The 24,104-nt window shown below is 48.9% G+C and overlaps 1 protein-coding gene and 1 pseudogene across 2 annotated transcripts in view; both read right to left on the bottom strand.

The window, feature by feature from the left end:
• Tmco4 (transmembrane and coiled-coil domains 4) overlaps positions 1 to 20,509 on the bottom strand; it is a 74,112-nt gene extending 53,603 nt beyond the window's left edge. For both annotated transcript variants that reach the window (XM_036179841.1, XM_036179842.1), the window contains exons 1-4: positions 20,370 to 20,509; positions 14,532 to 14,709; positions 7,217 to 7,391; positions 5,855 to 5,882 (exon numbers count right to left, since the gene is read on the bottom strand). In XM_036179841.1, coding sequence (XP_036035734.1) covers positions 5,855 to 5,882; positions 7,217 to 7,391; positions 14,532 to 14,701 — 373 coding nt within the window. In that variant the 5' untranslated portion in view covers positions 14,702 to 14,709; positions 20,370 to 20,509. The remainder of the gene's footprint in view (positions 1 to 5,854; positions 5,883 to 7,216; positions 7,392 to 14,531; positions 14,710 to 20,369) is intronic.
• LOC118579060 lies at positions 3,307 to 3,458 on the bottom strand (annotated as a pseudogene).
• Positions 20,510 to 24,104: the final 3,595 nt, after the last annotated feature.

Raw genomic sequence — 24,104 nt, 5'->3', positions numbered from 1 at the left:
CATCCATCCATCCATCCATCCATCCATCACCCATCAGAGTTCTGATCCTCTGAACCCAAGTAATGCAAGTGGGCGACAAGGGGATCTCTAGTAGCTCATGAGCCAGCTAGCCTGGTGTATGGCATAGGAAATAACAAAGAGTCTGTCTCAAACCAGGTGGAAGGTGAAGACTGACACACGAGATGGTCCTCTGACCTCCACATGTGCACCTGCAATGTGTGCGCACTTTGCAGCATACCCCCCCCCCAACTTCTAAAATAAAGGACCAAAAATATTCTCTGTGGCAATCAGCAGTTATAGATGGCACTGTGGGTCTTCTGAGGCCCAGACTATGCATTTCCGGCAAAGCTCTGGGGGCTGCTGGTGCTGATGCTGACACTGGTGCTGGTGGTCTGTGGACCATACTGGGAACAGCATGGATCTTAGAGATCTTTTCTAACAACACAGAATTCTTACTGTCCTCACAAGCAGCAGCCTCCACGAAGGGGTGACATGTAAGCTCTGCCACCCTGTGGGGCAGGGACCACATCACACAACCCCTCCTTAGCAACTAAGCATGAGAAGGCAGTCTACACAGTCCATGTGTGGCCTGAGGAAGCCCCAGCTCCCCACTCTTCAAGGGTTTCCAAACACCACCTTGCATAAAAGGGTCACCAGAGACAAACTCAGCATCCCTAAGACACCCTGACCATAGGTACCAGACAACCAGAACCCCAGAGCTGAGACAACACTCTGGAACTCCCTCTCCTCCCTTGCCACAGCTGTCTGTCAGCAATTCTGCAGGTTCTGTCACAGGAGGCCTTCTCCACAGCTCTCTCTGCTGCTTGGCCAAGGCTGTGAGCCTCACAGCTGCCCAGCTCCCCAGACTGATCACCTAGGCCCTGAACCCACCCACATCTGTCGCCTCACTGCCTGCCAACCCCAGGACTCCTTCTTGCCAGTTCCTGACCTTGAACTGCTGTGCTTCATACCCCTCCCCTGGGAGTTTCCCAGGTGGTTTTTTGAGCAAACTTTCACATAGCCCAGGTTGGCATTAAACTCCAGATCCTCACGAGTCTACCTCACAAGTTTTGTGAATGAAAGCATGTGCCATCACTCTTGGCATTAATCACCTGGCTGGGGATTTCCTCATCAGTTTTTCCCCTTTCCCATTGGTTAGCAGAATAAGCACCTAAGGTTTGAGGACTAAAGGCTCAAATTAGGGAACAGGCAATACCCATGAGTCAGAGGAAGACAGTGGGCAGCAGGTGCATTAGAGGCAGCCACAGCTGCTCAGTAATTGAATGGTGTCCTGTAGTGGCATTTGCTCTGCTCATGACCTTGGCCTATCGGTTGCAAAGGAGGCAGTGCTTCCTGACATTGTATGTGACCTCTTAAAAGGAGAGGGAGAAGCATCACATGGCCCTTCTCCTTGCCTACAAGGTGGATTTACTCCTGGTCAGATCAGAGGATGACTTCAGTTGTCTATTCCATTCTGTATTCATGAGTGTATTTCCTCAATTTACCTTAATAAATTTCCCTAATACTTTTTATACAGACTCCCGTGGATTTATCGCTTTATCTGGTGCCCAACATGGGGCATGAAAATACAGCTGTACAAGATGCCAGCAGACCGGTAATGCCACGGCCATGTGGCAACATATAGATGAATAGAAATGGGTTGAGTTAAGTTATAAGAGCTAGCTAGCAAGAAGCCTGAGCCATAGGCCATACAGTTTATAAATAATATAAGCCTCTGTGTGTTTTCTTGGGGCTAAGCAGCTGTGGGATGCCGGTGGGAGAGATTCATCTTGATTGTGGGCCTGGGCAGGATCAGAGAACCTTACAGCTACAGTTCACCCCACCCTCCACCCCAATTAAGATGTACCTGGGCTGGAAAGTGACTTTATGTCAGAAAGACACTTTTTCAGATATCAAACTAAAGCTCTTGAGATAAGGTTGTCCTGACGAGGTGTCCTTCCGAGAGATACATAGAGGGGAAGAAGGCAAAGTCCTTGGGAAGGCCAGGAAGGGATTGGGACCCAGGCCAAGGTGCTCTGACAGCAAACAGAAACTGAAAGAGTCATGAAGGATCTCATTAGAGCCTCCAGGGGGAGTGCCACTCCGCTGTCTGCATTTCAGACTCATGGCTTCTCAGAGGGTACAGAGGAGTCAGGTGGATGGCAGCGCTTTGTCACAGGAAGCTAACACAGGCCTTGCCACTCACTAACTCTGGCAGATGAAATGGTTGAACGACCCTGAACTGTCTCCCTCCATAAAGAGAACTATTTCCCAAACTTATTCAACAGGAGTTTGCTAAGTGCCTGGTGCTATGCTCAACCTAATGGAAGCTTCCCAGGAGTAAGGAAGTGGTTACCAAGAGTCACATAAGAAAATGCAAAGCTGCCTTTAATCCCAGCACTTGGGAGGCAGAGGCAGGCAGATCTTTGTGAGTTCAAGGCCAGCCTGGTCTACAGAGCGAGCTCCAGGAAAGGTGCAAAGTTGCACAGAGAAACCCTATCTCAAAAAAACAAACAAACAAACAAACAAAAAAAAAAGAAAGAAAGAAAGAAAAAAGAAAATGAAAAGCTACTCTGTTGTCCACACTGAGAGACCCAGTGGCTTCCCCTTGTGTGGCAGTTCAACTTCTTCATCAATCGGACTGGATTTGGAATCACTGTGGGACTGTTTCTGGCAAACTTCAACCGAGGAGGGAAGGCCAGCCCAGAATAAAAAGAGAGAAAGGAGAAAGCCAGCTAGATGTGAGTGAGCATCCACCGTTCTCTGCTTCCTGACTGGAGGCGTCATGGGACCTTGCCTCATGTTCCTCCACTACAGCCAGGAAGGCTTTCATCACTGTGCCATCCCCTCCATGATGGACTGTATGCATCCTGAAACCATGAGCCAAAATTGTTAGGTCTCACACCTGGGACAAATGGCTGAGGTGCCTATCTGACATATCAAAGCGGACCTGGCCACCAGGTTCTCCCAGCATCCCTCAGTACCTACCTGTTAGAGGGTATGCTGGCATATCCCGCCCTACCCTAAGCTTCTCCAGCCCAGTAGCTAGAGTCAGGTCCTCCCTTTTCTTTCTTCTTCTTTTTTTTTCATTAAAAAAGAAACCCTTTCTTCCTTGAGCTGGTGGGTTTTTAAAAACTTTTTTATGTGGGAGGGTATTTTGACTACATGTGTGTCTATGTACCATATGTGTGCAGTGACCAAGGAGGCCAGAGAGGTGCTGGAATTGAACCCAGGTCGTCTGGAAGAGCAGCCAGTGCTCTTAACCACTGAACCATCTCTCCAGCTCCAATACTCTATTTTAAAACACAAGGGAAAACAGCCCCCCCTTAACCATAAATTATGCGTTGAACTTCCCACACTTGGGAAAACCGTGGGGGTCAGAACACCTGGAATGAAATGAACGATCCTCACCCTGGGAAAACCGCTTTCTTGTGGCGTCTTTCCCGCCAGCAGAGTATCCTTAGGTTGTTTTGCTCAGGTCCTTTGTCACAGCGATAAGAAGAGTGCATGCAACTGATGCATGAAATGCACCCCAACAAGGGGCCATCCCTGTACCCCACAGTGCGGCCCATAGGCCTTGGGAAGACTTCCCAGGACCAGAACAGTCTGACCTGCAGGCTACAGAATTTTAGAATGCTGTAAGCCAGGCATAATGGGCCTTTCTGGAGAGTTTGAAGACCTCACCTATGGAAGGCTTCAACTCGTGAAAATGAAAATTTATTTGAAAAAAAAAAAAGCCCAAACTGAACGTCAGGAGGCTTTCTCAGCTTGAACTCAACTTCCTAGAAGTGGTTTCTCAGGGTCAGGCCCTAGTATAGAAGAGACACCGTTGTTTAGCAGCTGTGGGGGACAGTTTTCTGTTGACTTGACTCAAGGAAGTCATCTGAGAGGAGACCTCATTAAAAAATGTCTCTGTATGATCTGGCTGTAGGCATTTTCTTAATTAGTAATTGATGGGGGTGGGCCATCCCTGGGCTCATGATGGTCCTGGCTTCTATAAGAAAGCAGGCTGAGCAGCAAATGAGGAGCAAGCCAGTAAATGCAGCACCCCTTCATGGCCTCTGCATCAGCTCCTGCCTCCAGGTTCCTGGCCTGTTTGAGTTCCTGCCCTATTTCCTTCAAAGATGAATTACAATGTGGAAGTGGAAGTCGAATAAACCCTTTCCTCCCCAACTTGCTTTTTGATCATGGTGTTTCACTTCAGCCATAGAAACCCTGACAGAGGGTATGCACAGTGCATGAGTTACTGGGTCATGGAAGCTTGCATTGAAGTTCCAGTAAGCTGTGGACTCTAGGTAATGTGTGGCAGTTAGATTCCCTAGAAGGAGGTCCTGAGAAACCAGTGGATGAAGCTGTGAAGGTGAACCCTAAAATCCGATGGCGACCCCAAAAAGGGTGGAGAAAAACTAAGGCCACGGGACATAAGCCAGGGAAAGCTACAGTACACAGAGTGAAGTTGCCCAAAGAGACCTGGTGCTGCAGGGGCAGAACTGGAGAGGCGGGCTGCTGAAGCTTGCTGGGGCGCAGGTGTCACATGAGGAGGGACTGCTGAAAGCTCCAGATGTCAGATGTGGGGTTGCAGGATACGTTCCTTGTCCTCCTGGGTTTTGGTCCTGATTGGGCCCATTCTATCCTCTCTCTGCCCCCACTCCTTCCTTTTGGAATAGGAATGTCTACTCTGTGCCTTTGTAATTGGGAATATATATATATATTCGAAATAGGGTTTCTCTGTGTATCCCTGGCTGTCCTGGAACTCACTCTGTAGACCAGGCTAGCCTCAAACTCACAGAGATCCTCCTGCCTCTGCCTCCCGAGTGCTGGGATTAAAGGTGTGCACTACCACCATAACTTTATTTATTTATTTATTTTGGATTTATAGAGACTTATAGTTAAAATCTTGAGCATTAGAAGAGACTTTGGACTTTTGAACACTGTTAGAAGTGTTAAGATGAACTAAATACATGTTGCATTATGAGACGGCCACAGACATTGAGGTCTATGGGTAGAATGTTACCATTAAAAATTATGTGTTAGAGTATCACATTGATGAGGGGTGGTACCGAGAGGGTTAGCCTTCACTGAATAACCTCTGGGCATGTCTGTGAGGGTGTTTCCAGATAGGTTTAACTTAGAGAGGAAGGGTTACCCCGAGTGGGTAGCACATGGGCTGGGGTCTTGCTCTGAATAAAAAGGAGAACACAGACAGGGAACCAGCACTGAGCTCTCTGCCCCCTGACTGTGACTGGAATGCCACCAGCTACCCCAGTCTCCTGCTCCCACACCTTCCCCACCACGATGGGCTGTGCCCCCAGACTGTGAGCCAAAGTCAACCCGCCACCCTTAAGTCACTTCTGCCAGACATTTGTGACAGCCATGAGAACAGATGCTGACATGCTGGGACCGAGCAAGCAGGTGGACCAGGGACAGTGAGTCATGGTGCCCAGCCTGGAGAGTGTATGCGAAAGGGTCAGGGGAGGGTGTGTGCAAGGACTCTAAGGCGCAGAAAGCACCGGACACCAGGGAGCCGCAAGGAGCCACAGCTGGTAGAAGCCACACTCGGGGCTGCGACTTGACTATATTGACGGAGAAGGTGGGAGAGGATGTGGAGACTGACTCCACAGGGCAGGGAGACAAGGGCGGCCAGACACGCCTCTGGAAACATCGTTGAGATGTAAGTGGAGAGAGAGCAGGGTACTGGCTGGAGTGACAGGGAGGAGACCCCAGCTATCACCTAGGTGGCCCCAGGATGATGAACTGTGGGAAGAGGACAGACGTGAGGCAGAAATTAAAAAAGCCCCATCAACGTCACACGGTTGCCCTGCACGCACATCACAAAGGCAGCAAATCCACTTACCATCCTTGAGTGAGAAGCTGAGGAGGTCCTGTGGAGGAAGGAGACAGTTATCAGTGAGGTTCTGACAGCCCACCACCCAGCTCATGCGACAGATAAGCACTGAGTCCTATCAAGTGGGGATGGCATAACAGTGGTGAGCCAGGTAGCCACTCTGCATGTAAGTGAATAAGCAGGCCAAGGTGAGGAGTGAAAGGCCCTGCTTCCTGCCTGTTCACGTGTCCACCAGCAGCCCATGTCTGTCACAGCTTCTGCCTACTTAAACTGCAGAGAGGGTGAGTGATATGCTCAAGGCCACACAGCAAAGCTGCTGCTTCAGAAAAAAGTCATAGCTTGGTAGAATGCAGGCTCTAGGGGCAGGCTACCGAGGTTCGAATCCTGGCTTTGGTTCCTTATGAGCTGTGTGACCTTGGGCAAGTGACTTAACCTCTCTATACCTCAGTCTCCTCAGCTACAAAGTAGGGATGATTACCCAGGTTAAACATCCTAATTTAAAAAATCCCAATTCCAAAACTACATTTTAAAAGATTTATTTATTTAGTGTATGTATGTGAGCATGTGTGAATTTATGTGCACCATATGCGTGCAGGAACCTGAGAAGGCCAGAAGAGGGCACTGCATTCCCCCAAACTGGAGTTCTAGGAACAGCAAGTATTGTTATTGATTGAACCATCCCTCCAGTACCTCACTCCCAGGTCCAAAAATTTTTCAAGTGAAAAAACTCCATACTGTGAACTGCAGTTCTATGTACAAAATTATTCAAAATGTACAAAATTACCCCCAGACTATGTGTATAAGATGCAGAGGACACATGCATCAATTTTGTGCATAGGATGCGTGCCTCATCTAAAGCTACCTTATAATGTGTACGTAAATATTCAAGCCTTGGAACTGCTGGTGACAGAGAATGAGTCATTTCCCTCCAACTCAGTCATATGGGCTGGGGTGGTGCATGGCCCAGTACTCCATTGTGATATATTACAGTGATGATCACAGCTGATGCTGAATTGTCATGGTAGAAACCATCACTACCCATTCAACACTCAGAGTGCTTATAATGAGATCTTGCTTTTATAGAGGTTAGCACATTTAATTCTCAAACAACCTCCTAGGGCATGTGACACAGGCTCAGTAGCCCATGTCCAAAGTGCTTACAACCAGAAGTGCTTGTAAGACTTCCAGTTGGGAGGGGGAGGCTGGGATACTTTTAGACTTATTTTTATTTTATGCATATGGGTGTTTTGTATGCATAAATGTCTGTGCACCACATGTGTACAGTGCCCGCGAAGCCCAGAAGAGGGCGTCAGAGCCTCCAGAGCTGGAGTTGTAAGATGGTTCTGAGCCACCACCCAGGGGCCAGCGCACCTGAGTGACTGCTGATGGGTCTCCTTTCAGGATGGGGTCCTTCAGTAAAGTCTGAGCAAAGATATCGGCTTCTTCGCCTCCCAGGCCACTGGCAAAGGCAGTCATGGTTGGGAGGACAGCTTCGGACAAATGCAGCCATTTCACCAGGCCCGTGACAAATTCTATGCAGAAGGAACTATAAAGAGATGTAGTTAGATCCCAGCCCTCTGGAGAACATGGCCTGGAGAGGCCCGTGGTGGATGGACAGGGTCACATATGTCAGCCTGTGACTCAGGTGCAGGAAACATGGAGACGGTCTGAATGGAATCTCAGGTGACGCAGCTCCTTCCTTCAGTTTGCGCCAAGACTTTTCACCAAGAGGCATGTGAACCACAGGGATGAAGGGCCAGCCACCACCGCCGCATATGTGACCTGAACCGTGATGGGGAATAAGGGATCCAGGGCAGAAGTCACCCCCAGAGTGGTGTGATGTGTGAGGACAGAGGGAGGGACCATGTCCTAGGCAACCCTAGGTCCACCTGCAGAACTGGACAGCAACCCTGGGAAACCAGGAGATGTGCCTGGATGTCACCACGGGCTCATTTCTGGAAAGATGTCCCCTGCAAAGCTCACTCCAGCAGGTGTGCTGCCATGGGGCCTGCTAGGAGACAGCGGGGCCACTGTGGAGAGCTGGGAGCCCCATCATCTGAGATAGAAGCACACTGTATCTTCTTGGGGACCACGGCAGAGTCCACACCAGACGTCTGATGCAGGCTGCCCTCTGGGCGGGGCTGAGGTTTTGGTGAAGGGTGGTGGGATGTGGGGAACAGAATTCATCAGGAAGTAAAGAAAAGGGAAAAGGTTGAAGTCTAGATCCCTCATTTAAACTCTGCAAGTGGAATTCCAGCTTGCACACACTGCCCTGGGCCTCCAGCCCTGGGCTCTGCTCCTGCAGGGAAACTGGCAAGACCATGGTGGACTCCTGGAGATATTTAGAGGTCCCTGGTGGTGAAGGAACCTAAGGAGTCCCCCCATGCCACCCCTCTCACCCATCCCACCCTTCCCATTCCTTTTAGCTGCTGTGGGGCAGAGAGAGCTCTAAGGTTAGTGCTATTGGGGGGTGGGGTGGAAGCTGGGATCCAGATCCTGGCTTTGCTGCCACCAGAACGTGGTCTGAAGGAGAGATTATTGCTCCCCCACCTAGGACCAGCACCTATTGAAGGGAAGGCGGGGGTGGAACTTGGCGGAGGGAGGGCAGCAAGTTGCCACCTTGAGGGACACCTCAGCTGACACTGCCATTGACCCTAGTGGAAGTTCTGAAGATGGTCCCTCCACAGAGGTTTCGAGGGGTGACTCTATGCCAGGTATCCTGGGGAGTCAGTTGACATCTTGGAAACATGGTCCTGTATAGCTGAGGCAGGCCCCAGAGGTGTAGAGAGCTCAGGGCTGTGATAACAGCCCCTCCTGCATTCCTCTGAGGAGAACATGAGGGCCACAGCAACTTGGGAAGGTAGCTTGTCCTGTCTGTGCTTCTGAATTACTTATCTGTAAAATGGGTTCAAGAGACTAGCTTCCCAAGGCAGAACACAGCAAGCAGAAAATGTCTGAGCAATGCTAGTCTGTAGTGTAACTGATGGACAGGTGACTGAGGGAGACAGGGAGGAAAGGGTGAGAATTGGACTGTGACGTCCAACCATCCTGGGAAATCCTCGGAGAACCCACTCCACCTTATTTTCTAAGGCTATAAAAGGTAGGTGACATCGGGATCCACTCTAGGAGTTGTATAAGAAGATAAGATGACAGGAAGAGTGTGAGGCATCTGCAGACTTGCAGTAAATGTTATCTCCCATGATGGCCTCCTGACAGATAACTCTCTTCCCACTGGGCCATCCCAGGGATAGCAGGTGGGTGTGGACGGCGATGTCTTCAGGAGTGATTAAGTGGATAAACATGACGTGCAGTCAATGTAGTAGAGGAATGGCTTAGGGCCAAGGCAGTAGTCTAGCCTGCTGTCTGTCAAGGAAAGGCTTAGACCCAAAGAACTATCTTGTCACAAGAGCACAAGGTTAAAGACCATAGCACCGGTGTACCATCAGCTGTGCGGTCCTGGGATCGGTTACTCCAGCTCTCCATGCCTCGGATTTTTAATATATAAAATAGTTGTGATGATGATGAAACCTAATTCATGGGGTTGCTAGAAAGATCAACAGATCTTACTGTCTGTCCTGGGCTAAGAAGGGCACCTGTGAGGCACTACTTACTGACATATTTCTATAATGGGTGCTCTAGTTCCTTCTCTGTTGGTGTGATAAAACATCCTGAGGAAAAGCAGCTTAGGGAAGAAAAGGGTTATGTGGCTAACAACTCCAGGTTACAGTCCACCACTGTGGGGAAGTCAGGACCGGAACTTGAAACATCCTATCTGCAGTCATAAACAGAGAAGGAACAAGTCCATGGACTCTTGCTTGCTTGCTGCTCTCAGCTAGCTTTTTCCTCTCATACTGTTCAGGACCCCTGCAGAGGGAATGGTGCTGCCTGCAGTGGGCTGGGATCTTCCAACATCAATTAACAAAGAGACAGTCCTCCACAGACATAGCCACAAGCCACCCTCATCTGGACAGTTCTTCATTAAGACTTTTCCCAGGTATACTAGGCTGTGTCAAGTTTCTAGTTAAAACTAAACAGCACAATGGTCTAGTGGAAGTGTGTGTGTGTGTGTGTGTGTGTGTGTGTGTGTGTGTGTGTGTAGCCAGCATAGCAAATGAACAATTTAAGTAGTATGTCAAATGGGCAGGGCCTTGGCAATTGCTGTAACTATGGGACACTGGGTTGCAATATATAAAAATAAGGCAATGATGGGCTAGGGGTTTAGCTTGGTGGTAAAGTGCAAGCATAGTGTGTGCAAGGCCTCAGGTTCCATCCCCAGCACCATCAAAAATGAAACAAAACACCATCAGCAAAGGCAATGATGCTCATCACACAGCTGAGTCTGCCTGAGCTGTCTTTCCATAAAGAGACTTGAATTCTTACCACAGCCCCATGAGGCCAGGAAGGTCTTATGTCAACCTGTCCCCTTGTATATGGCAACCTAGATACAGACATGTCTAGGGGATACATTTGTCTTGTATCCCCACCACCATGATTACACACCATGGAGCTAGCCCCTGTTAGCAACTGCATCACCCAGGGTCATCATGTGCTGGTCACTCACTAAGACTGTCCTTACAGGAAGGGCACCTGGCTTTTGGAGTTCAAGCTCACCAGAGTCCCAAAGGGGAACACAGGCAAGGTTTTCTTGGAATCTTGGCTTCCTCATTCTTCCTCCTAAGTTCTTCCCCTCAAGGACCACAAACTATAGCCTTCAGGAATCTGGCCCCTAGCCTGCTTTTATGAATAAAGTTTTATTGACAAACAGCTATGCTCTTGTTGTGGCCACTTCGGGTCCACAACAGTGAGGCTGAATAACTGACACAGGCCTCAGCCTGAGAACCAAAAGTACCTGAGCCTTGGCAGAAGGAGTTTGTGTGTGTCTACCCAACTAGTTTTGACTTCTTCTGAGACGTGGTCTCAGCATATAGCCAGCCCAGATTGGCCTTGAACTTGTGATTCTTCAGCCTCAGAGCATGCAGCAGGAGAGAGGTCTGAGCCTGGAGCTGCTGCATCTGACTCTATGCTGCTTCTTTGGTCTTATTTTTGTCTTTTTTCTTTCATTTATCTTTTTGTGGTGTGGGACTGAGCCTCATGCAAACTAGGCAGGCATTCCCCTGCTGCTCTTCATCCCTGCCCTGCCTGGCTTTACATTCTGAATAAATTGAATCAATTGTAAGGAGCAGCATCTGGGATGCTCACAGGACAGATAAGAAATAAATATTCGGGACATTTGCTTTGATGTCCCAGGAGGACAAAAACCCGGCTACTGAATGTTTTCCAAAGATAACAGAACCCAACAGCCTAGCTGGGCTTTAAAAGGACAGAGATTTTTTTTTAAAGTGTGTTCTGCCTTAAAATTCAGATGGGCAGCAACTTGGAACACAGCATGGGAAACTGGGAAGCTCAGGGAGAATGCTGTGGACATGGGAACAGAACTCACATCTCTAGTGTCCTTTTAATAGTGTCTAGGACAGGCCTGCAGTTGGGGGGCATCAGGATCTGCTTTTGGAGGGTCCTTGGTGGTGATGGTGGCGGTGGCAGCGATGGAGGTGGTGGTGGTGATGGTGGTGGTGATGGTGGTGGTGGTGGTGGTGGTGATGGTGGTGGTGGTGGTGGTGGTGGTGGTGGTGGTGGTGGTGAAGGTGCGTGGGGGCTACCTGACTCATCTACTTAGAGGAGCTTTTGGGAAGATGGCGGCTTCCCAGGTTTGGTACAAGTAAGGGACAGAGTAGATGTTGAGCTGAACTCTTGTAGGAGACAGACACAGGCTTGTCTGGTGAGGTGGTTTTAATGAGATGTCCCTTAGAAGTCTCAGGCACCTGAATACTTGGTCCCCAGTTGGTGGTTGTTGGGGAAGGATTAGGAGGTGTGGCCTTGTTGGAGGAGGTGTGTCCCTGGGAGTGAGCATTGAGGTCTCAAAAGCCTCCTGTCATTCCCTAGTGTGCTCTCTGCCTCCTGCTTGCAGCTCTGAGATGTGAGCTCTCAGTTGCTCCCACCACCATGCCTTTGCTTTGCAGCCATGGACTCTACCCCTCAGAAACCACAAGGGTAATCGAGCATTTTCTTCTATAAGTTAGTTGAGCTGGTTGTGATGTTTATCACAGCCATAGAAAAGTAACTCAGACGCCTGGGAACAGAATATCCCAAATGTTTCTCTCTGCCAGATGGAGGCTATGGGAACGATGGCATCATCATCATTATCATCATTTGAAACAGGGTCTTACATAGCCCAGGCTGGCTTCAAGTTTACTATGTGGATGAGGTTGGCTCTGAGCTCCTGATCTTCCCACCGTCACATCACCAGTGCTGGGATTGCAATCCTGTGCCACCATGTCCAATCTGATGCAGGGCTGTAGCTCTGAGCCAGGTTCCCCAGAGGCCATTTACACACATCCCCTGCCCTGCTACCCCCTGTGACATCAAAGCAGTGCCAGTTGTTCTTCTGGTAGCCCAAACTGCCAAATACTCCCTCCCCTGAGCTCTCCCCCATCCAAGACTGAGGCTTGGCCATGTGACTGGATCTAACCAATGACACAAAAGGAAGCCTTGGGGCGGTGGTGGGGGTTGAGGAGTAGGTTAGGAAAGACTTTCTGTCTGTCTGTCCTCCCACCTTGGGCCTAGTCCTGTGAAGATGTGATATATAGAACTGAAGCAGCTATTTTGTGATCACAAATCTTATAAATAAGCAAGTGTCTCTGGAGGCAGCCCATCAACTGGGTATTATTTACCCTTGGTTTGTTTGTTTTTAGCACATAAGGAAAAGAAATCAACCACTTACTCTCTTTTAGTTCTGTGGTTTAGAACTCATACCCCAAAGTACCCTGGCTGCAGGAACAGGTTCCACTGTTATCCTCATGCTATGAAGAAACTAGTGTTGTGGGATACCTGTACACTGTGTGAAGATGTATTTGCTGTGATTGATGTAATAAAGAGCTGAACAGCCAATAGCTAGACCAATAGCCCAATAGGAAGAGATTAGGTGGGACTTCCGGGGACAGAGAGGACTCTGGAAAGAAGAAAGGAGTCACCAGCCAGATGGAGAGGAGGTGCAAGATGAAAGAAAGTTAAAAAGCCCTGTGGCAAAACGTAGATTAATATAAATGGGTTCATTTAAGTTATAAGAGCTAATGGGACAAGCCTAAGCTAAGGCTGAGCTTTCATAATGAATAAGAAGTCTCTGTGTTGTTATTTGGGAGCTGGCTGAAGAAGACTCATTACAGACTAGGGCAAAGGGAGTAAGGTGTATGTAGAGTTGGTAAACACCTGTAACTACGTACTGCGCACCTACTGTGTGCTAGGCACTGTGATGCTTATCCTACAGATGCAGAGCCAGACTGCTGCTCCTCACCTGCTCAAATCACCCTCCCAAAGTCACAGGATGTAATGAGAGCTGAGCGTGAACCTGTGGAAGGTTCCCTTGCTTCTGAAGCCAGCTGCTGCTGTCATTTTTTCAGGGACTCACTGAGGGCCAGGGCGCCACTGAAATGTGGGAAGGTCCTGGGATTCAAAGGTGACTAAGGTGCCTTCTGCCTTCCAATAAGCTCAGGGTGCAGGGGTGGCAGGTCTGGGAAGCAATCTACTGGGTATTGGGGGAAGTAGCCATGTGCCCTATGCAGAACAGTGGGCCCATATTGCCCTGATGGGGTGAGGGCAGGTTGAGGAAGGCCACTCAGAGGCCACCCCAGGCTGGCAGGCAGTACATTCAGGAGGTCACTGGGTGTTTGTGGGAACATTAGACTGTGAGGTCCCTTTAGGTCTCTCACCTTTAGGCTCTCTTTCCTCCTCAGGGTTAGTCCGTTAGCTCCTGCTTCTCCCTCACCCTAACATTAAGCAGGTTCCCATACCAGCTCTGCCCTACCGCCAACAGATGGACTCCGCTGCACCCTCCTTCCATGCCGCTTTCAGCCTCCAAACTCTGTCTCAACTGCCATCCTTGCAGACTGAAGCGCAGGCTCCTAACCACCCCACTACACTGCCACCAAACGCATGATTGAAGCCCACACCTGGTAGGCAGCAGCAGGGACAGACATCAAATGCACGCACGCATGCACGCATGCACCTAGCATTCCTTTCCCTCAGGAAGCCCCTCTTCTCAGCTCTGATTGCCACTGTCTCATCTATGGGGGTGGGGGTGACCCCAGGAATAAGCACCAAGGGCTCAGGAGCCAGGTCTCAAGCTTTTCAGTTTCATCTACAAGGCTGGCACTATGCCCAGCACGTGGTAAGTGCTCAATAAACACACATTTTGGGGTTGGGGATTTAGCTCAGTGGTAGAGCGCTTGCCTAGCAAGCACAAGGCCCTGGGTTCGATCCTCAGCTCAAAACAAAACAAAACAAAAAACCCCCACACATTTTATGAATGAATACATCTCTTGTCTTCTATAGACAGTAACCTGCCTGAGGGGAGGAATGGGGTTGGTCTCATTTATCATACACACAATGCCATCCATAAACTGAGAATTATGCCTGGCATCCAGCAGGACCTCCAAAGATGCTTGGGGACAGCATACATGAGAGAGAACTGAACAAGGGGCATCTCATCTCCCTCTGAGACTGTGGTTTCTGAAGGCCAGGATGTGCCCTGAGGCTTGTGGTTGCCTGTGGGGCTGCCAGCTAACTGGCTTTTGGGAGTTACCTCCCTGAAGAAGCCTGGGCTTTCTTTCCTCTGAGAGACAGAAAAGCTCACCTTTGCTCAGGTTCTGGAAACAGCTGTGACAAAGAGATGCCACAGAGGGCGGCATAGGCAAAGCGGTTGGCCTCTGTCAGCTCTCGGCCCAGGGGCTGCTGAGACTCCCCTTCGGCAGCTGGCTCTGCTGCCAGAGGCTGCCTCAGAGGTGGCCTGTTCCACGTGGCCATTCCCAGCCCTGCAAGAGAGGATTCCAGTGAGCAGCTTCCAGGGGAAGGTAGAGGTTACTAGAAGGGACACAAAGTAATAAACTGTGGTGGCGCTCGTCTGTTATCCCAGCACTGGAGAGGCTGAGGCAGGAGGCCTCCAAGTTCCCAGTCAGCCTAGGCTACACAGTGAGACCACAAAACAACAGCTGTGAGAGAAGAGACTAACATATTCATGTCACTAAAATGATGAGTTTCTGTTCAGAACCCTGTTTTGTTTTGAGTTGGGTCTCGTGCAGCCCAGGCTGGCCTCAAACTTGCTACATAGCTGAAGATGACCTCGGACTCATGCTTTTTCTACATCCACGTCCCATGCTGGGATTACAAGCTAGGCCACTATGATGTACATGTACAGGCTCTATTCAGGTATAGGCTGGGGAGGGGGGTGGGTGCACATCTTTAGTTCCGGCATTTGAGAGACCAAGGCAGGTGTATCTTTGTGAATTTGAGGCCAGCCCCCTCAGTAGAGGACAGGCACAGAGACAGGCAGGTATCTGGAGTTCTCTGGCCAACCATCCTAACTCTGAGCTGCTGAGGTCCAGGCTCAGTGAGAGAGAGATTGTCTCAAAAGAATAAGGTGGAGAGGGATTGAGGGAAACACTTGAGATTGACTCTGGCTTCCACATGCAAGCATTTGCATGTGCACACACAGGAATACACATACATATATACTGTAAAACACACACACACACACACACACACACACACACACACACACACACACACTGTCATTGTCATTACCCCCCACAGTGCAGAGTAACAACTATAAACATATGCTATTTAGAGATGACTCAAAGTCCACTTTGGAAGTGTGCAGCTTATACATGAATACTATGCTGCTTTGGACAAGGGAACTTGAGCATCACCACATTTGGGGTGTCTGTGAGTGGTTCTACAACCTATCCCTACATGATACCAAGAAGTGACCATAGTCCCAAACTGAAAGCAGCCTAAATGACACCCACAGCAGAGGGTGTAGATTGAGTCACATGACTATGGAACACTACATAGTAATGAAAAAGAATGAACCCTGGAGGAAACCATCACAACAGAGACACGTCCCCAGACAAGACACAATTAGCAGAAAGCCACACATACCCTGAATGTGGCTGAGTCTTGAGCATAGGATGTGGACACATAGGTAAGAAACAGTAAACAGTGACAGAAGACAGAAACAGTGTCTCCAAAGGACATGTGGAGGCTTCTGGGTGATGAAAATGTGCCCTATCTTGAAGGGGGTGGTGGTTATATGTGTGTAAATATGATCAACAATCATGAGGTGTGTACTTTAGATCCATGAGCTTGGTGTGTACTTCATTTGGATGAGTGAAGGAGGAGAGGTAGAGAGGGAAGCTCCCCTCATTCCTTGGGGAGAAGGGAGGCATAGAAAAGCAGGGAGGAGAAGAGGGGCAAGCCAAGCCCAGCCAGGCATCCATGCGAGGAGGAAAGATCCAGGGAAGGACGCACCCCAAGCATCCAAACATCTGGGATAAGAACACACATTCAGACCCTCATGGACCTCCAGTCCCCTCCACCTGACGGAGAGGAGACCCTGGGAATTCCACCTCACCATACTTAGATGTATTCACTGAAAGATGACTGTGTAACTGCCCAGGAAAGCCACTTCTCAGTCACCAACAGAGCCCACGTGTGATCAGAGCTGGGGCCAGGGCTCACACTACAAATCACTTGTTAAAGAAATGAACGCCGCTGGGTGTGGTGGCACACGCCTCTCATCACAGTGCTTGGGAGGCAGAGGTAGGCAGATCTCTGAATTCCAGGCCAGCCTGATCTAGGCAAGCCAGGGTTATACAGTGAGAATCCGACTAAAAAAAAAAAAAAATGCCTAGGATACCCATTAAAGAAACAAGTGTTTCTCTGGTGCCTGGAACATAGCATGAGTATAACAAACAATAAAAACTGATACTGGGCTGGGAATATAGCTGAGTACTTGCCCTGCATGCACTTGACTGTGGGTCCATCCCCAGTACTGCATACATCAGGTGTTGGATACACACCTAGAATCACAGCACTTGGGAAGTAGAGGCAGGGGAATCCCAAGTTTAATGTCACCCCAGACTATATACAGCTGGAGGCCATCCTGGGATATACAGATCTAATCTTGAAGTCTAAACTGTCTGTCCCTGGGTGCTGGGGCTGGGATTCTAACTCCAGATGGTAAGAAGGGCCATAATGTACAGTTTGCACATCCTCAGCATCCTCGGAGGAGAAGCCATGGGCCTGGGTCACACAATGGCAGACTGAGAGAAGGCAGGCTTAGCTCTGGGCCACTGCCTCTGTTTCAAACAATGGTCATGATTCCGAGAATTTCTGAGTTTAATAGCCATCCCCACACTGTCCTCAGCCCATAGGTTTGTTCTCATCCAGTTGGTATATATGTTACTCATCTGTCCACAACCAATAATACATTAGTTTTAAAAATATAATTAAAAGCAATAAATGTTTTGTTTTGTTTTCTGAGACTCGGTTACTCTGTGTAGCCCTGGCTGTCCTAGAATTCACTTTGTAGACCAGACTGGCCTCAAACTCAGATCTGCCAGCCTCTGCCAGCCTCTGCCTCCCGAGTGCTGAGATTAAAGGTGTGTACCACCACCACCACCACCACCACCACCACCACCACCACCACCACCACCACCCAACAGCAAGCTTTTTTTTTTTTTAAAGGATGCATTTAAATACCAGCTTCATTTAGGGTAAATTGAACTCAGACTAGTCTCTGAATTTTTTTTTTTTTTTTTTTTTTTTTTTTTTTTTTAGACAGGATTTCTCTGTGTATCTTTGCACCTTTCCTGGAACTCACTCTGTAGTCCGGGCTGGCCTCGAACTCACAGAGATCCACCTGGCTCTCCCTCCCGAGTGCTGGGATTAAAGGTGTACACCATCATCACCCAACAAATATTTGTATTTCTTTAACAGTGAATCAGCTTGCAAAGCATTTTCTAATCCATTTAATTCTTACAAGTACCATGTAAGGTTAAGTGGGCAGGGAATGAGGCAGTAGGGATCCCTCCTACAGCTGAGGGGTGGGCTCAGGGAGGCCACGCCCTTTCCCCAATGTTACAAAGTAATGAGTGATGAGATCCGACTCAGACTTTTGATTCCAAGCCTCTACTTCTCTCCTCTACCCCAGCTTGTGAATCTTCCTTCCCTTGTCTCAGATGGAGAAACTGAGGACCAGAGAAGTTAAGACCTTTACCAAAGTCACCCAGGAGACTGGCCTCCAGTGGTTGCTCTAGGAATCTAGGTTGGGGACTGCAAGTGGGTTGGTCCTGTCCTGAGGACCAGCTGCCAACCTGGAGGTGGGGTAAGGACTCCTCAGGTATGACCGGAGGGAGAGCCACAGGGCCGGCAGCTCCAGCCATCTCTGTGTGTGCTGTTTGCCGTCAATGGTGATTGCACCTGTCACCCAGGGGAGCCCAAGATGGTATTGTACTGTGGCATCTGGGGGAGCTCCAGTTAGTTCTCTGTTGAAGAAAAAGCAGTCTGCGACCAGACAAGTGTGTGCCAGCTCGCTCCTAATCATGGGGGATGGGTGTGTGTGTGCTAGGCTCACTCTGAAAGCTCCACTCTGGCTCATTCTCCATAGTGCCCTGCTGATCCCCTCCAAAGCACTGTCTACATGGTGGCCTAGTGGCCTTTGTGTCAAGTACACTGAAGTTGTCACTCTCCTGTTTAAAAGCGTCCCAACGATGGCCTGCCTACATCAGTGGTTCTCAACCACTCATGTTGTGTGACCCCCAACCATGAAATTATAATATATAACTATAATTTTATTCATGTTATGAATTGTGATGTAAATTCAATATGCAACCCAAGAGGGGTCATGACACACAGGTTGAGAACCACTGGCTTCCACGCTCTTTCTGTTGTAGGACCCTATCTTGTGGCCTGGGGACTGTCTAGTCCCTCACTCTCTAGCCACACTGGCTGCCCTTCTGTTCTCACATCTGCAAGCTGTTCTCTTAGGAGCCTCTGCACTTGCCCTGCCTGGAACGCCCCTCCCCTGCCTGGAACCCCCTCCCCTGCCTAGAACCCTTCCACCCCTGCCTGGAACCCTCCTCCCCTGCCATCACGTCTGGCCTCAGCCTGAATGTCACCTCCTCTGGCAAGCCTTCACTGACCATCTAAAAGTATCTTTGCCCCTCTCTTCCAGCACCCTGCTCTATCTTAATAATGCTTATTAATAACTAAAGAGTGTGTTTTCCCAGATTGGCTTGCCTGTGCATACACACAGAATGTAAGATGGTGCCCTTGCTATTCCCACTAGCTTTCTCTGGCTTAGAACACTGCAGGCATCCAACATACTTGCTGCAGAATGAAGAGGCTTCCTTCCTGCTGGGAGACAGATGTTAACACACTGACACACAGTGACACAAAAGTCATGTAACTGGTCAAAGTTACAGAAGTGAGATGGGAGGAACCGATCAGTGGTTAAGAGCCCTTGCTGCTCTTGCCGAGGACCCAGATTTGGATCCCAGCATGGACATGGTAGCTCACAACCACCTGTAACTCCAGCTCCAGGATATCTGGTGCCTTCTGGCCTCTGTGGGAACCTGCACACATGGTATCTGTATATATACACACACACACATATATATGTATATGTATATATATATATATATATATATATATATATATATATATATATATACATACATACATACATACATACATACATACATTCAGGCACACACACATACACATAAAATAAAAATTTTTAAATCTTAAAAAAGAAAAGGGGAGGGATCAAGACTCTCACTCAGGTCCAGTTCACTAAAGAAGCCAAGAAAGAAGCTGGGTGTGGTGACGCACGCCTTTAATCCCAGCACTTGGGAGGCAGAGGCAGGCGGATCTCTGAGTTTGAGGACAGCCTGGAATACAGAGTGAGACCCCATCTCAAAATGGGGGTGGATAAACACTGTCCTAATACGAGAGATGAAAGGTTGCCAAAACAAAGCTGGAGTTGGAAAAGATGAAGACAAGGATGTGGCCTGAAGGACAAACAGAAGCAAATCAGATAGGGTGGGTGGGCAGAAAGGACATGGCAGAGGTGACAGCATGTGGCAGACCTCGAGGCAGAAGAGAGACAGGATTTTGAAGCACCAAAGAGATTCTCCAGGGAAGCCAGGACTCTGTGGATGGGCATGGAGGACGGTCCAACTCATGAGACACTGGGGGTAGTTGTCATGGTGACCAGGCAGGGCCCAGTGGTCCAGGGAAGGCTTTTCTCGTGTTCAAAGCCAGTGGCCACCCAGAGAGGGGTGAGGGAACACAGGAGCTTCCGGTATTAGTTCTGTAACTTCCTTTACATTCAACATCACTTTGAAACAGCAGTCAAAAGAATCCACTAGGAGCATGTAGAACATAAAGTGGCCGTTTCTTGGGGCCCAAGTCAGTCCTAAGTGTCCATCCCCACTACAAGCTAACCAGCATGTGAGATTTAACAAGCATGTACTGGCACTTACCAGTGCCGGACACCAGGCTGTCTGGTGGGGACACAGGAGGACTGTGCCAAGATGGACAGACAGACAATGGCTCCCCTCATGGGGACTCTAGGCTGGAGAGAGACACTCTAAAGCAATGCAGCAAAGGAAAGCCCCAGGGTCCTTACCCAGTTCTGGAGAACCAACGTGGGCGTCCCTTTCTCTAAGTCCCAGGACAAGCTGTTCGGCTTCGGAGGGTTCTTCAAGGAAATATGCAAATTGCTTTAGAGACCAAACGAGAAAAACCTGCCATGGGTCCAGAGGGTGTGGAACCTGGAGCAGGTGGGAGAAGGGGCAGTCAGCCACAACCACCAAGCAGAGAAAATCCACAGTGGAGCACATTCCATCCAGCTGCCTGCAGTGATTGGTTCTGGCCTAAGCAAAGCCAATGAGATTAGATTTTGGGACTCCTGTTGGAAGTCCTGTTGAGGGTAGCTTTCTGCTGGGTTCCCAAGCTTAAGGATGGAGCCCTTGGGGAGGGGATAGGGCCACAGTGTGCAAATAACTTGCCCAGGGAGAGGATCGAGGCATAAGACATTCTTTTAGCACCTGGATCTGGCCATGCCTGAAGCCAGGAAACTTATGTGTAGATTTTTCAATTATATTAATTGATGAAACATACTTTTCTTTTTCTTAGTGCTTGGGCTAGAACCTAAGGCCTCATGCAAACCAACTCCCCAGTTCCTAGTAAGTCAATTCAAACTGGATTCCTGTTTCCTGAAAGTGAAAGATACCTGGATAGCATCACAGTAGCTGAGGAAAAGCAGCCTCGGCTCTCTGAGTGAGTGAGAATCCACAAGACAGCGTGCACTCAGCCGTGGGTGAGGCAGCGTGTCACTCTGCTAAGACACTGGCTTTCCCTGCCTTAGCCTCGGGGAGTGTTCCTTTCTTTTTGCTGGGTCTAGACGGGGTTGAGGAAGGAAGAGGAGAAACTTATCCAGCCACATTCATTTATTATATAATAAATACATAATAAAATTCAAAATTTAAAAAAATCAGGCAGACTGTAGAGAGACGTGGGATGGCCACTGTCTTCTTTCTCCGACCCACCTACGGGAAGTCAGGTTCTCAGAAGGTCATTAAGGGAGGGCTAAGGGATGTAGCTCAGTTGATAGAGTGTTTGCCTAGATTGACATGTGATCAAGGAAGGAACAACCTTTTGATGTCCTTGGGTATCTGTCAAGGGACTGAAAATATGGGTTAGAGGTAGATGCTTCTCCAGCATGACCAAGGCCCTGGGTTGGATCTTATCAACGCAAAAGATAAAATCATGGTCGTAGTAACCAAAAAATTACAGAAAGATACAGCAGAGAATATGAGCTGGGAGTGGTGGCTCAGGCCTGCAATTTTAGGACTCCCAATACTGAGGGCAGAAGGATCGTATATAAAGGATGGCCTGGGTTAGATGGTGAGTTCTAGGCCAGTGTGGGCTATAGAATGAAACCCTCTGTCCAATAAAACAAAGCAATTAAAATGTGAGCATTCCTTTTACTACTGCCCCTGAGACATGGCCTCCATTATCAGTGGACCCTGCATGGTTTCTTCGTCTTGGCTTGCAAACTGACTCCCCACCCCTTCCTTTTCCTTTCTCCCTTCTTTTCTTTGTTGATACAGGTCCTCCCCATGGAGCTCAGGCTGGTTTTGAATATAATCCTCCTGCCTCATCCTCCCCAGTCCACACTTAGCCTCACAATTTTGTTTCACGAAGGCTGCCTGACTTAGCCATCATCTGAACCAACTTCCCAGCTGGAAATCTGGCTCCTGTCGGTTTGCTGTGTGCGGTTCAGCAAGACTTTCTGGGCTGGGCCCCTTGACTCACTCAGGTGCCTGTCCCAGCACAGCAGCAGGCAGCCTCTGAGTGCCAGGCACAGCTCGGACCACCTCACAGATGTCCCTGTGTCTTGGACTGTGGCTACACTTGGTCCCTGGGTTAGCCTGGTCACTACAGGCAGGAATTATCTCTCCGTAGGGCGGCTCGCTGGGTCCATGAAGCGTCCAGCAGAGCTGCTGCTCAGAAAACACCTATTCGTGAACAAGTTAACGAGCTGAGGTTAGATGGGAAACTCTTCACACCCTAACTGGACCCAGATGGGGAAGGGAGATGGGGCTGTGTATGAGATCACTCAGGGATGGTTCTGAACCAGGGCACCCTGAAATGTCAAACAATTTGGACTCCAGTCTGTCCATTTGTTTTCAACATTGCCTCACACATGTGCTAGGCAACAGCTCTACCACTGAGCTACAACCCTTCCCCTTACACACACACACACACACACACACACACACACACACACACACACACGCCTGCACAGAGTCCACTAAGTTGCATAGGCTATCCACAAACCTGAGATCTTTTTATAAGATAGAAATTCACTATATATCCCTGACTGGCCTGGAACAGACTATGTAGATCAGGCTGGACCCAAACTCAAAGAGATCCACCTGCCTCTGCCTCCCAGGACTCTTGACTGCTAAGATTACAGACATGAGTTGCTATGCCTGGCCATTGGCCTTTACATCTTTGTTGGGAATCACTGTCTGTATGTCTGGGTGTCTTGTGTCTCTGCTTTGTCTGGCCATCTGTTTGTCTATCTTTTGTGCCTTAATGTAGCTGTAGAAGCCTTGAAAGCAGGGAGTGTTCTTCTTGAACTTAGTTCTTCTTTTTCTTTTTTTTTCTTTTCCTATTTAAAAGGTCATTGTGTAACATGGTACTGGCATCTCCAAAACGCTGGAATCTTCTATAGCAACTGGGTCTGCATTCCACTAGCCACTCCTGGGTTCTCTTCATGGTGCCCAAACCTCAACTTCTCTCCATGACCCCTTCAACCTTGGGCCTTCAACTGCTACTCTGGCTGCACCTACACCAATGGCCACTCCTGGCCTCTCACAGTGCCAAGCCCCAGCTGCTCTCCATCACCCCTGCATGCCTTCAAAACCGGTACCTGGGAGACTTGATACATGAACCTCAATGTTCTGGTCAGGCAGCTAAGCTCGCAGTTACGAGAGGCGGTAAATTCATACTTTGTGACTGCCTCTGCACCACGGTTTTTTTTTACGCTGGCTTTGGCTACGCGCACATTTTTTTTGGTTACGGATACTCGGTTCTATGTTTGTTGTTTATTGGCGTTGACTGCGCGTTCTTGAGAATACACTTTTTCTTCTATGGAATGTGGATTTTCGTTCTGCAGTTGATCGCCTGGTTTGGTATGTGACTTGTTTCGTTAGTGTCGACAGTATGAATTTATCTCGCAGCGTCAGCTGGAGCGCGCGAGCGATCCTTGAGCCTGAGCAACGTCACGTGGGTGTTCTACTTAGCGGTTGTGTCTGTGGCTTCTTTTGCTATATGCACAGAGGGCTGGGACTTTCTTCTGTGTGATGCCGCCGCTGGGCCAGATACACGAATATGTATTCTTTATTTGAAAATCATCGCAATTGGCTGTAATCCAAGGGATTTTTCTTTTTTTTTTTCTTTGTTTTTGCTATGGACAGGGTTATTGCCTTCTTCGTGTGTCTGATGTTCTTATGGTTTGCTCCTCTTCTTCGTCGGATCCTCTACACGTCTGGTCATGGAGCCGGACGGGCGCGTGTGCTTGAACTCACAGAAGTATTGTGGGCGGTCGTGCGGAGTACTGTATGTGCCGTTCTCCGACAGCAAGGGCTTGGTAGTGGATGAAATGTCCATGCAGCTTACCCGCAGCGGTTGGTGCCTCCTGCGCTAGTCAGGACGGGTCGTTTTAGAGAGGGATCTTCGCCTCATAGACTTATGTCTTGGTAACTTTCAGAAGCAGGCCTTCATGTGTGGCTCTCACTATTGTGTCTTGGCCATTATACTTGATGTTGTTTGTTTCCTCTATAGGATCTTC

Source organism: Onychomys torridus, chromosome 2, assembly GCF_903995425.1.
Source record: "Onychomys torridus chromosome 2, mOncTor1.1, whole genome shotgun sequence".
NCBI lineage: Eukaryota > Metazoa > Chordata > Mammalia > Rodentia > Cricetidae > Onychomys > Onychomys torridus.
The sequence above is the reverse complement of the archived record's forward strand: the minus strand, read 5'-3'. Positions and strand labels throughout refer to the sequence as shown.